Raw genomic sequence first — 15780 nt, forward strand, 5'->3', positions numbered from 1 at the left:
CCAATTCAGAGGATTATAAGAATGTCAGAGAACAATTCATTTTTCCTACACTTTTTTTTTCCCATATCATCAACCTGGAGACATGAGGTGATGGTGCTCTAGAAGTACTGTTCTTTTCTTCTCCACTCCTTTTCTACACTATTTTTGTCTCCTCCCATTTTCTCTCACTATTCGTGTCATTCTTCCTCCATATGATTCTGGAGAGTTAAGGGGATTTTTTTTCTATTTACTTCTGGAGTTTGTCAGTGCTCCAGTTTAAAATCTGGAGCCATTTTTGATATTTAATACATACCATGGCTGCATGATTTTCTTTTGATGGCTTATAAATCTGCACCCATATTAGTAGGTAATGTAGTTCAATAGACATGGATTTACAATGTAAATCAATTAGTGCTTAGGACCCAACATCACCATTATTAATGTTTCAGGGAGCTTTGACTCACACTAGACCTCATTTGGGACTGAATGCCCAGTCCAAGCAGCTCAAGTATCTGAGGTGTGAGACAATGTTCTGGTGCAGGTTCACCTGAAAGAAATTGAGTTCATGTACCCTTCAGACACAAGTGAAACAAGTAATTTCAACTGGGAACAACCAGAAGGTTTTCTTAAAAACCATGCTCTGGATCTAAACTCAAACACAAATATAGTCATATTTCAGCAAAACACTCCAAAATTGTTTCTTATTTCCCAGCCTCAAAATTTTGATCATTTCCTTGTTTTTTTCATGAACTATTCACTTTTTACAGCTCACGTATGTAATTATTCACTGACTTTTTTTGGAATCATTCACAGACGTACAGCAAAGGCAAAAGATATCAATGTTCTGATTTGCTGCTCCCTTTCCTTTGCTTCTTGCACTTATAAAGGATAGCAGGTTTGCATAAAATTGTGAAATCCGCTTGGGAGAAGTTCCTGGTCATTCAAGCATTATGTGTGTCTTGCAGCCGAGGTTAATTCAGGAGAATATGGGTAATCTTGTCCTTTCCTTAACAAAGTACAATGACAGCTTTGAGAGAGAATAATAACTAATTTGGGACTTTGTATTTCAGATACTATTTCTTGTGAATTGGCTGTGATATTTTCTTCAGTGTGGTTAGCTCTTATATTTTCAAGCTTTGTATTACTTTGAAGAACTTTTTAAAAAGTGTTTTCTTTGCTTCATGAGGAGTCACTCTTCTTTGTTTTTAGGATGTTATAACATCAACAGTGAAATGTTATAATATTGCTCATTTTGTTAACAGTAAACTCCTCACAATTTGTTATGAGACCTGTTATTTTCAATCTTCTCCATAATAGAAAAAAATAAGCCTATAAAAAGAAATGGCTGGCGTTACATATAGAGCTCAATACAACAATGTATGAAAATTATTTCTTTAAAGATGAAGACTAAAGTCTGTGTGTTATGGCAGTCAGCAGTGATGATCTGTCTTTTTGTCTATAAACAAACTGAAACACATTTAATAACTAGTGTTAAAGAACATCACCATCAACTGTAGATTTACAGGAAGAATTCAGTTTATTATTGCTTTTTTAATTAGCTGAACTCTCTAATGTTGATATTAAAACTACTGAAAGTAGGACTCTTGATGCTGCACAAATGAAAGCAATCCAGTATCTCATTTACACTCTTCTCCCAGTGTCTGCAGCAGATCTATAAATAGAACAGGCTACACACAGAAATTTATTATTGCAGCTGATAGCAATTTCTTTGCAAAGGTGTCTGGGGGCATTATTCATGAGATTCATTCTGGTAGACTCTCCAGCTGAGATCCTCACTCCCCAGATCTGCGGGTGGTCAGTTTAGGAACACACTAATCAACTGCTATGAACAAAGGCTGTCACAAGACTTACTTATTTCCCTCTTTTAAAAAATACAGGTCTTTCAGCTTCAGAATTATTTCCTTTAATCTGATTGCATGGATATTATAAGCAGATAATAGAACTTTTGAATCACATATATTTGATATTTCATTAGTGCTCATCCTAATGATTGTGTTATTATTGGAAAACCACAGTGATTGTGATTTGATACAACACACATTATGTCTTCTGCATTCATACCCACAGGCACATGTGACCTTATCAAGTACAAAGCAGACATCTTTCTGTTCAATACTGACAATATATAGCAATCACATGATTGCTGACCTATCTAGCTGTTATCTGATTTTGGCCATAAAAAAAAAAGGAGAAGACCAAATAAGACCTTTAATGAAATTATATTTATAATAAGTGATAGATGAGAATGTCTTACACTTCTGTTTTTCCTCTCTGATTTTGGTTTTCCTACCATTGTGTTATCTTTGAATACTGTAAAAAAAAATCATTTGTACAGAGAGAATATGCATATTTCTAAGCCTTTTGTTTTTTCACCCCTCAAGATTGATCAGAACTTATATTATTCTGTTGCCTATTCTAATATTGTTTTTATGACTAAAAACATAAGTTATATGATAGCAGAGCTATTACCTGTTTATTCTGTTTCAATTTCAATATAGTCACTACTGTAAGCATAATTCAGGGCTTTTTTACATCCTACTGTGTTGGCACAAGCTATTTGTAATACATGATGTTTCCATTTGCAAAGTAAAGTAGTAACTTTCATTTTTTTTGTTCTCATTATTTCATTTTTTCAGACATAATAGAAGACCTGTTTTTCTGTAGCAGTTGTTTTGACTGTTTTATGAAAGATGGAGCACAAGCAACTACTGAGACATTAGAAAATTCACATATCTCACCATGAAAGGAAAGATAAATTAAAATATAAAATTAAACACCAAAGAACCTATCAAGTCACCACTAAAGATTCTGGCATGTCTAATGTCAGGTGCACTACTAAAAACAAAGAGATCTATTACAACTATAAGTCAAATACCACCGATTTTCAATGAGTGTAAAACCTGTTCTGTTTGTTTTAAGTGCATTTTGGTACTTATACCTATTTTTTTTGTTTTAATTTAAATTTTTCAGTGATGCAGAAAATTGGTATTGTGAATGCCCTAAACTCTACACTGGAAAACTTTGCCAGTTTGTGACTTGTGATGAAAATCCATGTGGAAATGGTGCTACGTGTTTTCCAAAGTCCAATCGAGATGCTGTTTGCTTGTGTCCATATGGAAGATCTGGCATCCTCTGCAGTGAAGGTAAAAACCATTTTCATCATGCATTGGTTGTAGTTTCTATCATTCATAGAAGCTGGGGAAAGAAACAAGTCAAATGTTTTGAAGGGAAAACACTGAAAGTGACCATCTCCCCACCTACAAACACAGCCCAAAATCCAGTCACAAAGAATGGCTGAGCTGATCACCTTCCCCAAGTGTTTTTTCATAAAAGTGCAGGTCAGAGAAAGGGAGGCAGATAGATCAAAGAAACTGAGAGTTTACAAGCTAGGAAATACAAGGTAGTGTCTGATGTTTTAGTAAATTACCTGGAGAAGAGCTGAGAGAGAGATTTGACTGAGAGATCATTTGGAGAAATTGATTTACCCTGTAGTTTGATTTTTCCTCTACTTAGGGAAGCATTACTTAATACATTTTGCATATAAAATCAGTTTATAAAGAATAGTTTCTGGATTCTAAGAATACTACCAGGTACCAAAATTTGATTAATTTTTCCGGTCAAAAAAGGAACAAATTAAAATTTACCAAGTGCTTTGCCATGAAGCAGGAGACAGTATGAAGGGAAATTAATAAAGCAAAGTAAATAGGTCATTTTGACTTATATTATCAAATGAAGGGCTTTTATTCCTTATATTATCAAATGAAGGACTTTTATTCCTTGAGCATTGATTATAATGATTGTTCCAGGTCAGAAATTCCTCTGACATTCAAAGTGAACATTCAAAGTATTCTGGTCCCCTAACAATCAATGTAGCAAGAAGTAATGATTGAAAAATCTGCATAGAGAAAATAATCACTGGTCCTGAGCTGATTTAATGATGCATATGAAATTCCTTTTCAAATAAATATTAAGCATTATCAGTTTGATTTTGTCATATCACATACATATTTAAGGCTTATTTAAAATTTTTATTCCCCAAATTTTCATTAGATGAACATTTATGTTTTATCCATGTTTTCATCTAACCCTGATAATTAATAGTAAATAGCAAATAGAGGCAAATATATAAAGTGTGTATGATACTTTCTTGGTAATCTTTCTTAGCTTGCAGGAGCACAATACATTGGGACTTCATATGCTGTATCTCTAATCATACAGCCTACCTTTCTTTGTTTCTCCTCCATTCCACTGCATTCTCTTTAAAATGACACTCCAGAGCTGACTCGAGGTGCAATATTCAAGGTGTGATAATGCTACTGCTTTGTACAGTAGTGTTTGACATTTTTCTCTTTTACTCTCTGCCCTTTACTTAAACACTTCCTCCATTCTATTTCCTTTTATGAGGACACTGCTGTATTCAGGAAAATGTTCATTAAAACTCCTAACACCTCTCTCTTTGAATGCTGGTGGTGAGTTCAGAGCTCACCATTTTATTTTTAAGGATAGGACCGTTTCTGAAATCTACCCCAATTTGCATCTCTCAATGCTGAATATCATCTAATGCTTTTTCTCTGTCATTGTTTAATGACGCTCTTCTGCAACTCTTCATATCTAGCTGTTTCTAAATTGAGAGACTGAATAAAAATTGAGAGCATAAATTGAGAGAAATTACACAAATTCATTAGTTTGATTATACTACAAAGCTGAAGTCTTTGAAACCACAGAAAAAATTAATTTTATTGAATGGAAAGGGAAAACACTGTCTGAATCACCACTGTAAGTAAGCAAAATGAGAAAGAACAGTCAGCGTTGTAGGACAGAGTATAAATGTAGGCCAATAAGGCCACAACATAAGAAATTATTATTGAAATATGAAAAATTATTGTATTGAACCATGACTTAATAGTTTAGAAGGAATAGAAATAAACTGAGCACTGACAGAGGTCTGAAAATGAGTTGCAAAAGGCCTCATTGTTACATATTCTAAAACAAAGAAGGGAGAAACAGAGACACAATGCAGTGAAGTCTGGATACATCCTTGGGGATAGTCCTAGTAGCATCAAAGTCATACTTTTGGGGAGGTATTTGAAGATAATGATAGATTGCCTAATTAAAATGGTAGAACAACTTAAATTATTTTAGAAACAGAAAGAAAATTTAATTGTTTACTATAACAAAATGAGTGTCCCAGATAATAAATTTAATAGAACTAAATGGTCCATTAAAATTAAAGCATAGACGTGCACATTTTAAACAAATCAGCTTCTAAGATACACAATAATATTGTCTCCACTATTCTGATTAGTAACCTAGTACATGCTACTTTGTGTCTGAAACACTGAAGAAAAGCTGGTTTCTCCTAAATGTTTATCAAATAATAGTTGATCTTCATCAACAAGAAACGAACAAGATGTCACAGTGATTATTTGATAAATTGAATATAGCTAATATATCAAACAGAATTGTAATTTTCTGCCAGCTTTGCTGTTCCTACCAATAGAGATTATTTTAAAAAGACAAAGTAAGGATAAATAAAGAGGTAGACAGAGCCAGAAATGGGCCTGCTGCTACAGGTCTTCCCCATATTAGAGCTCCAATTGCCATCCATTAAGAGCTAGAAGTCAAACTAAGAAAGACATCAATCTCTACAAGTATGTAAGAAGTGATAATAAAACTATTGTCACTATTAAATCAAAACAAAACAAAATAGAGAAAACAAACATACAAATGTCAAAAAATTTGGGGGTTTTATTTGTTATGACCAGTTAAAAATACATCATTTTATGGGAAATGTACAAAATTCAAAAAGTGAAGAAAGTTATAGGGCTACCCTAAATATGACAAATGAGGCAAAAACGTAAGGAGAGAGAGTAATTTCACTTAGAGAAACCAATATAAATATGGAAAAATAGATAAGATCCAGGATTGACAAGGAATTTTCTTACATATCTGAGGCTGATGGAGCACACTACAGTGTAAGCAGGCTGGTAACAATGGTTCTGAGTTTATCTTAGTTATTTTATACTTGTTTCAGACATCAGTAAAGCTTCCTAAAAGCATGTCTATTTTTCCCAATATGTGTAGCAAAGTGCATTCTCTCTCACTACATTTTTTCCTTTTATCACTAGATGACCATGTTATTTTGACTGGAAGTTGACCATTATGCATTGAAATCTCTCTCAAGAAGCTACATAGCTAAGGCTTAATGGGCCAAGAGAATAAAGGATGACAATATAAAATAGAAGAGGACAGGCCATGTTGACCAGGCAGAGGACATGGCCAGACAAGCATACTGACCAGCCAACCATTCACATGTGACTGACCCTTTTTGTATCTGTATCCCTCTATTTTTCCACACTTATTCCTCCTGAAATCACCTAATTCTCTCTAAAAAACCTCCTTAAGTCCTGTGCTATTCCAAAATGCATCCTGTGCTATTCACCTGCATCCTGTAACGGGTCCCATACCCCATGGTAGTTACACCCCTCTGTTCAAATGGTGATTGATCCAACGTTGATTCATTGTGGTTGTGTCATACCTTGATACTAGGGCTAGGATTCTCCTGAGACAGGTCTGGAAGGGGTCTGGACAAGGTGTTCCTTCCTCTGAATCCCTAAGTTGGGCTCCTGCCTGCCTCTGGGCTCTGTGTTCCTCTGAAATTGTGGAGATGGACCTGTGGTGGGCTGATGGTTCCTGGGATAGGACTGGGACTTGACTATTGGTTTGAGGAGTTAAATGACTCCACAATTTCCAGCTTACAGGGGTGAGGTGGAAGATGAGGTGGAACGCACCATCAGTACGCAACACTTTGGAACAGAGATTATGTCTACATGGGCAGCTTGACTCTATCTCCCAAGTGATTTTGGCTTTTTAAGATATACATAAAGGGATCTATGTCATTTAAACTGAGTCCAGTTATTGAGCTCTGTCTTTTCAGTAGATTGATGTGAAAGCAGCCAGCATTCAAGCCCTTAGTCTGCTAAATTTCCTTTCATATTTAAATTAGTAAAAAGTTGCTTGCATTGTGTTTTTTGCAGACTGTAAATCTCCTCCAGTGTTTAGTATCACAGATTTGATTAGAGTTGTTGGATTGCTACCATCTCAGTAATCAGCCTTTATTTCTTTTTTTTTTCTATCGTTTTAACACTTCCATCTAAACACGGGCTGGAGGCATTCTCTAGTTAGTACAGGAAATTGATACAGTGTGTGAAAAAAAAAAAGGCTTGTATGTCTGAAATGTCTGATTATAAGGAATTTTGATATATAAGACACAGAAATTTTAAATAGGAAATATCAGGGCATCATTGTACTGTGAAGTTGTGATGGCTTCCTAAGTGAAACATCCTTCTGCAAGTGAAGCAGAAATGGTTCATTCACCAGGACTGGAAATGAAGACCTGAACTTCTAAACTCTTTATGTTATATTGTTGTTAATTGTATGTTACACAAGAAACTAGACCCCTTGGGAAGCTGTTTGTCATAACATGTGGCATTTTGTTAAGCCAGGAACCAAGAGCAAGCACTTTCTAAGCACAAATGCAAATTTAAAGGGAGAAGGATTTCAAAGGAATGTGCGTTGCTAAGATGAGTAATTGTGTAAGTTACAGCGTTTTAGACCAAACTTCAGTGTTTTAGTTTCATATATATGACAACATATATGAAGCAGACCTAACTGTGACACTGCATTTAGCAAACACATCCTGAAAAGAACCATTCACAGCACTCATTCACAGCAATCTCTAAGGATCTTCCTTGAAACATTTCTCAGCAACATTTATGGTAATGCTCTGTAGTCCAAAGGATTCCAGCAGGTTTTCTGTAGGATGTATTCCCTCATGCATAAAATTCATTTCAAAGTGTTGAAGTGGAAATAGCCACTTGCTTCAGGTTCTGTAGAGCAAAAATCAGCCTGCATGAGAATTGTTTCTGTGCAGCTATGTTTGGCACAAAATGTCACCTTCAGAGCTGTTTGAGTCTAAGACTAAATCATGCAGTTCAGTGACAGCAGATGCCCAAAGGGTATTTCCTCAGCTAAAAAAATCTGCATTGCAGGGTTTCTGGTCAGTGATAATAGACCTTTGGGAATGCTGATCAGCGTTGCTCTTCTTCCTCTTCAAGACAATTTGTTTTCTGGGTCATTTGGTTTTCAGTGGGCCTTAATGTCCCCCACCTCTTCAATGTGAGGAATGTCATAAAAATTGTAAAACACACACATAAGCACACTCACACACTATTATGTCATTGCTGTATTATCAGTTTTTCAGATTCATATTTTCATCTTTGTACTGTGAAGTCACTTCTATTATTTCAAATTTCAACTCGCAATCAAAGTATAACTGATGACTCCATGATTATTGATGCCACTGGACAAATAAAAGGAAACCATAAGTATTTATTGAGGGTGGGAAGGGGAAGGTGTACACTTCAATTACCCATTTTGTGCATCACTAACTCCTCATACAACAGTCTTCCAGACATCAAGAGACTTTTACGACTACCTTGAACTCTCAGCTGGCACTGCAACACCCTTCAGCTCCAGCAACCCTTAGCTTTCCTTCCTTGGACTTCCCAGAGTTTCCAGTGAGAAAAGTGGGTTTGCATGGCAAGGTTCCCCTGCAGCCTATTGTTAAGACCATGGTCAGACAGTCTGTCCCTCTGCAGCCCATCAAGGTCCACAGTGGAGAAGATATCCACCTGCAACCCAAGGAGGACCCCACACTGGAGCAGGTGGATGTCCAAAGTAAGCTGTGACCCCATGGGAAACCTGCACTGTAGCAGGGTCCTGACAGGACCTGTGGACCTATGAAGAGAGAAGCCCATGCTGGAGCAGATTTGCTGGCAGGACTTGTGACCCCATGGGGGTCCCACGCTAGAGTAGTCTGTGAAGAACTGTGGCCCATGGGAAGGACTCACACTGGAGAAATTCATGAAGGACTGTCTCCCATGAGAGGGTCCCTGCGCTGGAGCAGGGGAAGAGAGCGAAGAGTCCTTTCACTGAGGAAGAAGGAGTAGCAGAGACCTCATCGTAACCCCCATTCCCCATCATCCTGTTCCCAGTGGCGGGGGAGGAGTTAGAGAATGCAGAAGGGAATTTAAGTCCAGGAAGAAGGGAAAGGAGGAGACAAATGTTTTAAGAACTTGTTTTATTTCTCATCACCCTACTCTCATTTGATTGATAACTTTTCCCCAAGTCAAGCTTGTTTTGCCAATGACAGTAACTGGTGAGTGGTCTCTACCTGTCCTTATCCCAATCCACGGGCTTTTCATTATATTTTTTCTGTCCATCTGAGGAGGGGAATGATACAGCTACTTTGGCATCCACCTAGAGTCAATCCACCATAGCTTGGAAGACTGTAAAACACAGAGTCTGGTGATAAATCTCATTCCTTTTTGATATTGTCTTTGCAAATATGTTGTCTTTGCAACAAGCCTGTGCATGGCTTGGGGAAAATTGGCTTGAGACCTACTCAACCAAAAGGAATCCAGGGGTGCTGCTCTACAGTCAGCTGAATATGATCCATCAGTGTGTCCAGGTGGCCAAGAAGGACAATAACATCCTGGCCTGTATCAATAGTAGTGTGGCCAGCAGGCCAGTGATTGTCCCACTCTACTTAGCACTGGGAGGCCATACTTGAAGTACTGTGTTCAATTTTGGACCCCGCGCTTCGAAAATGACATTGAGGTGCTGGAATGTGTCCAAAGAAAGGCATAGAAGCTGGGGAAGGGTCTGAAAAACATGTCCTGTGAGGAGCATCTGAGGGAACTGCAGTTGTTTAGTCTGGAGAAGACTGAAGTGAAACATCATTGCCCTCTACACCGATTTGAAACAAGATTGCAGTGAGGTGAGGGTTGGTCTCTTCTGCCGTATCTCAAGTGAAAGGACAAGAGGAAATGACCACCATGGGGGGTTCAGATTAGATATTAGAAAAAAAATTTTCACTCAGACAATGGTCAGGTATTGAAATAAATTGCCCAGGGAGATAGTGGAGTCACTGTCTCTGGCAGTGTTCAAGAGGCATTTGGATGTGGCACTTGGGGATATGGTGATTACGGTGGTGCTGGATGATCAGCTGGACTGGATGATCGTGAAGGTCTTCTCCAACACTCATGATTCTGTAATTCTGTGAGTCTATGAAGCATGTGAGCAGGTCTTTAGGAGAACTACTCATCCCACAGTGTATATGGCTGCTGATCCTGGAGCCAGACACTGAGCTGGTAACTGTTCACAGTTAGTCAATGTTAATATAAAAGAAGTGTTTTATCGGATTGCAATTCTCTAGCCTGAAGTCTTCATCTCTTTCTATTCCTTTAATCTGTCTTGTTTTTTGCAATGTATTGTAAAGCTGTGGTTCAAGATGTACTGGCAGTGAATGCTGAAGGAACATTAACTCATAACAGAAAATTCAAAGAAAATGAAACCATTATTCTTTTTCAGCTTTGTCACTTTACTCTCTTCTCTTTGCTAAGATTTTTTTCAAACTGAAGCTGTTTTTTTTTTAACTCCCATTTTTTATGCTCACCTCTGATAAGATGTAAAATGTTAAGGAAGCAAGTTGTTGGCTATATTAATATATTTATATAATGGGATAATTTGTCATTATTTGTTTGTGAGGCAATGGAACATATCATATCGTGTTATTACTTGTTCAGTACTGGGAATGCAGAAAAGCACAATGATGAATGACATAGAACTGACGGAGAGACATAGGACAAGAGCAAGGACAAAAAGTTGATAAAAGACTTCACTACTCTGTCAGAGCAGTGTGTGTTTTAGGCACAGTGTTAATCTGGACTCTGTTTTTACAAGGCTCATCATCAGAGACATTGAGAAACATCTTTGTTCTTTACCACTTCAGACTGTGCACTCTAAGAGCAAGGGCAGAAATCAGCTTGAATGGTGTCTAGACAGGAAAAAAAAAATAATCCAATGGGGTTAGTTGTGCCCTCTGCTGTTTCAGCCAGTGGCAAACATTTTACAAATAATGTTTAAAAGGACTGTGTTTCAAGAAAAAGATTATGCAATTTTCTGCACAGTCTTGGCTCCATAGCTTTATAATGAAAAGATAGAAAATAAAAGGAAAATATGGAGCTGTCTTACTTCACACAATGTTACCAGTCACTGTGTTTTTCAAACAGGGTTATTATTATGTTTTTTTCAATTTCCAAGTTAAAAATATGCAAGAGTATGATCATTGCATGAAAGGAATCTCAAAGACTGAATATTTTACACTGATGAACATTTACTGATGACCTTTCACTTTTTTATGTAATTGAATAAAGATCTATTCATAAATAACTCAGTGTAGAGAAGAAACGTGATTAAAAATGTGGTATAAAATCTATATACAACAGTCCAGAAACAGATAAACTATGGAATATCTGTCAAACTAGATAGATTGAATTAGGTAGAAATTTAAGCTTTTTACTCAGTATTAATTAACATTTCTAAATACATTTTACTCTCCAGAGATGAGGATAGGGAGGACTATTTGCAAACACTTACTGCATCTGCCTACCTGCTAAGGATAGGGTAGTTAATTAGATACTGCATCTGACTTCTACTAGGTATGAGAAACTTCTTCAACATGGTGGAGAAAACCATGAAGTAAACCAAAATAATGGTTTTCATAAAAAATGCCTGTGGGACTCCTATTGCCCTAAACAGTGTTTCTTCCTGTGGTGACCACATGCCTAATGAAGGTATAGCTCCATATGGTGCTCATCCACGATTTCAGGTAGCATCCAGGCATGGTGCATGCACAGGGAAGGAACAGAGCAGAAGGAAGCAAGGCTGGGGTATGACAGCTGATTAACAAGTTCAGGTAGTCAACACTAAATAAGGACAATCCAACTAGGGAATTTTTTAAATTCCCTAAACTTGTTGGCGTGTGTGAGTTGCTCCTCTGGAGAAGCATGCCCTTCTTCCTGCCAGTCTCCTGATAACCACTGTTATGTAAATCTTTGTGTGCCCAGATATTAAGTTTAGCCCACTACTAGTGATATACTGGATTTACTATTGGTTTTGCTTGGGTAATTGTACCCCTGATTTGCATTACTCACCATTTTGTTATCCTCAAATAAGTTGTTGATCCCAAAAACTATTGACTGGTGGTGTCCACTACCAGGTATGGAACCTAGAGCATGGCAGGGATGCCTTAAGCCCCTACAATGATGAATATATTATGGAATGTACTTCATGACCCCAACAAAATGCACAGTTAAAGCTGGAGGAAAAGACCATAAAGAACTGAGAGGACATGCTCAAGTAGTCAAAGATGGACATCACTCAGGAAAATTACTTCTTGTTAGATGGTTTGAAAATAGCTGTGCTCTGGTACCCAGGAGCAAAGAATGATTCGTGACTATCCTCTAATTTGGAGTTCAGAGATCTACGCTCAGTTCTTCAACACGTACCAGGCTTTGCACACAATTTTGTGCAAATAATTAGGTTTCCAAGATCCCTAGGGTTCACATTCTTTAAAATCAGGAAAAAAAAATTTGTTTCCTTCATTTTACAAAGAACGAGTTCAGAATTTCACAATCATTTAGTTTTTATGGCAATGAAGACCAGAGAGAAAGAACATGCAGAGTGGAAAGCGGTTTTCAGGATACAGAGCAGGTAGGTTTCATCCTACACATCTTTAGAAGTCTGAAATACATTACTCTTACCTACAACCCAATGATGCCTTTTTATTTGGTGTGGTGAAATAAAGATTTTAGAATACTGTTCACCTGACCTGTGTAAGGTAGTTGTTTTATGTGAAAGACACTGTGTCCTAAATGTGCCTAATTTTTCTACTGACATAAATGCAACATCAGGTGGTCAGCTGTTACGTAGACATCTATGTCACAGCTCATATAATCATAGAATCATAAAATGGTTTGGCTTGGAAGAAACCTTAAAGATCATCTTGTTCCAAATCCCTGTCATGGGTAGGAACACCTTCCACTAGACCAGGTTACTCGGAGCCCCATCCAGCCTTAAACACCTCCAGGGATGGGGAGTCCACAATACCTCTGGGCAACCTGTTCCAGTGCCTCATCACCCTTACAGTAAAGAATTTCTTCCTAATATCTAATCGAAACCTTCCCTCCTTCAGCTTAAGGCCATTCACTCTTGTTCTTGTCCTACCCCAACAGGCCCTGTTCACAGAACAGTCCCTCTCCAGCCTTATCGTAGGCCCCCTTCAGGTACTGGAAGGTGGTATAAGATACCCATGGAGCCTTTTCCTTTCTAGACTGAACAGCCCCAACTCTCTCAGCCTGTCTTCATAGGAGAGATGTTCAAGCCTTGTGACCAACTTAGTGGCCCTCCTCTGGACTTGTTCCAACAGGTCCATGGCTTTCTTACATTGGAGACTCTTCATCAGTGTTCAATCCATCTTTAGAGGGAATACGAAAAGGAGCAAGTAGAAAGGTAAAAAATAACTCCCCAGTTAGAAAGCTCCAAGGAAACTGCTGAAACAATGACATACTTCATGCTGGGAATAAAGTGTTTATGTTGGGAATAACTCATCAGGAATAGACTCTTCAGTGATCTCTATCAGAGAACCAAATTACCTGGCTCTGTGGAGGTACGTGATAGAATTTACCTTTTCCGTTATAAAGCAAAGCAGGAAAAGACCATAAATCCAAGGGTCTGCTTTATTTTAAAATCTTCTTGTCTCTTAAGTATTTTGTGGTTTATTACATAAACGGAAAGAAAGGAACAAAAGGGAAAAAAGGAAAGGAAAAAGGAAGAATACTTTGCATTAAAGGAGCTGCCTTTGTGTCATAACTTCCTGAGAAACAAAAAATGCAGAACTTGAGCCTACTTTAGTCATGTTCAAGTAAGCTGAGGGAATATGGGTGGACTGAAACTATCACCAAATTTAAATATGAGGAGTTGTGTTTTTCCAGCACAAAGGTCTGAGACTTGAGATTATGTTCAGTCAGACTTGGTTGAGAACAAACTCATTGCCAGTTTTCTTCTAATTAGGACAAAATCATTGTTTCATATCGAAATTTCCTGGCTCCCATTTAAGATCACAGAGCAAGACATAATGTGTCACAAGTGTGAAGTAGCGCTTAGTAAATGGGACAGTACACTCTGTATTGCTGCAGACTCCAAGTCTGTGCTAGAAAAGGTTTGTCATGCCTATGTCTGCACCTTTTATCCAATGCAAGTACCAGGTACTAAGGTAATGTCTGCAACTTCAGTACCAATATGGCAGGTTTTCCATGTGTGAGACACTAGATTATTATATTAATTATTGGCTTGGACCAACTCAAGTGTGTGTGGCAGGGGCGGGGCGGGTCAAATTTGACAAAGGTGAGGCAATGCCCTATCCCATACCTCAGCCCCTGTGAGGCAACCCCTGGGCAGCTGTCAGTCGGAGGCAGCCCAGGAGCACTGCCCACACTACACCCCAGAGCCCCAGAATGGCCAGTGGGATGAAAGTCCCACCTGGGAAAGGTGACCACAGGGGGTCAGAGCAGATAAAACCGAAGACGCGTGGTCTCCACATGTTTGAACACTTCATCTTCTAGCCTCCTATAGCTGGATCTATGCAGGATGTAGGGATAGGAGCTATATTTCTCTTTTACTCTCTCTTTCTTTGCTTCTTCTCCTGATTTCCTTTCTTAATATTTTGGGTATCTTGGGACTGGATGGGCTGGATTTTACTAAGTTGTATATGTTAGCATATGCTAAGTCAATGCTTTGTGAAATGCTTTATTTTGGTTGAATGTTACCCTTTAAACTTGTGTCAAGTACTCTTATTTTCTAAAGTTTAACAGCAAAAGTGCCCTCTGAGAAAATGTGTTCAGCTTTTCTCGTATGCACTCTCTCTTAAGGTGTTTAAAAGAGCCGAAGGCTCTTCTAATATGTCCAGAGGGTGGATATTGTTGGAGCTTTTATATTTTTAAAGTAAAACCCCTTCGGTGAGCTTGTAGCTCAGGGCCTGGCGTCTTACACTAAGTTGCAAATTTAGAGACAGATTCCACAAACTAGAGACGGTGATAAAATTTTCACAATTATGTGTTATTGTTTCCCCCACACTGTATTCAAAGCCAGATGCTTAAAGGTTAATGTAGATTTACTTGGGGAGTATTGATGATGATCATCATTATAATACTTTACTAGTACTTACCAATCTGGTTTGTACGTGGTATAGCTCTGTATGCCTTCCTCCCCCAATCTCTCTTATTGCTTTCATTAGTAAAGCTGTATCCAGTCACATTTGGTGCTCATGTCTCAAACCATGACATTTGGTTAGACGTAACTGCTCAAATCTTAAACCTACTCCAATACCCAGTCTTTTAAGATTAAGTTTTACTCAGTTTTCTTCCTCTCTCTCCTGTTTTAACTAAACCATGTAGTCAATACGAGCATTACATGATCTCTGCTTTCAGCATCAACTACAGGAATTGGCTGGATTCCAGCAAGAAATCCTTGAAGCAGTGGAGGTGCTTAGTAGCAGTGCTCTATTGCCTTTCACCAATACAGACATGTACGGACTTGATTTTATTTGTAATTCACGTAGGTCCAATTCACTGTGCTGCAATTCATCCTTTTATGGTTTCTTTTCATTATTTCCTCTACCTGTGAAGAATTATTACTCCGTAACCTCTTCAGCACATCGTTGTACACACTTTCTGTCAGATGCCTGTCAGAGATGGCATTTATTTTAAGAAGAGAATTTCTTTGTGTGTTTTCTCTCTCCGAGTTTTGAGTCAATATTACAGTGTACAAACTGTTACAAATAGAGTAACAATGTTACCTAGAATCCAGGAGATGGCA

At 38.0% G+C, this 15780-nt stretch overlaps 1 protein-coding gene across 1 annotated transcript in view; it reads left to right on the forward strand.

Moving 5' to 3' along the window:
• The window catches only part of EYS (eyes shut homolog), an 852398-nt gene that overhangs the window by 794055 nt on the left and 42563 nt on the right, over positions 1–15780 (forward strand). The window contains exon 42 of the mRNA XM_032683211.1: positions 2971–3143. Coding sequence (XP_032539102.1) covers positions 2971–3143 — 173 coding nt within the window. The remainder of the gene's footprint in view (positions 1–2970; positions 3144–15780) is intronic.

This window comes from Chiroxiphia lanceolata, chromosome 3 (genome assembly GCF_009829145.1).
Source record: "Chiroxiphia lanceolata isolate bChiLan1 chromosome 3, bChiLan1.pri, whole genome shotgun sequence".
NCBI classification, from domain to species: Eukaryota; Metazoa; Chordata; class Aves; order Passeriformes; family Pipridae; genus Chiroxiphia; species Chiroxiphia lanceolata.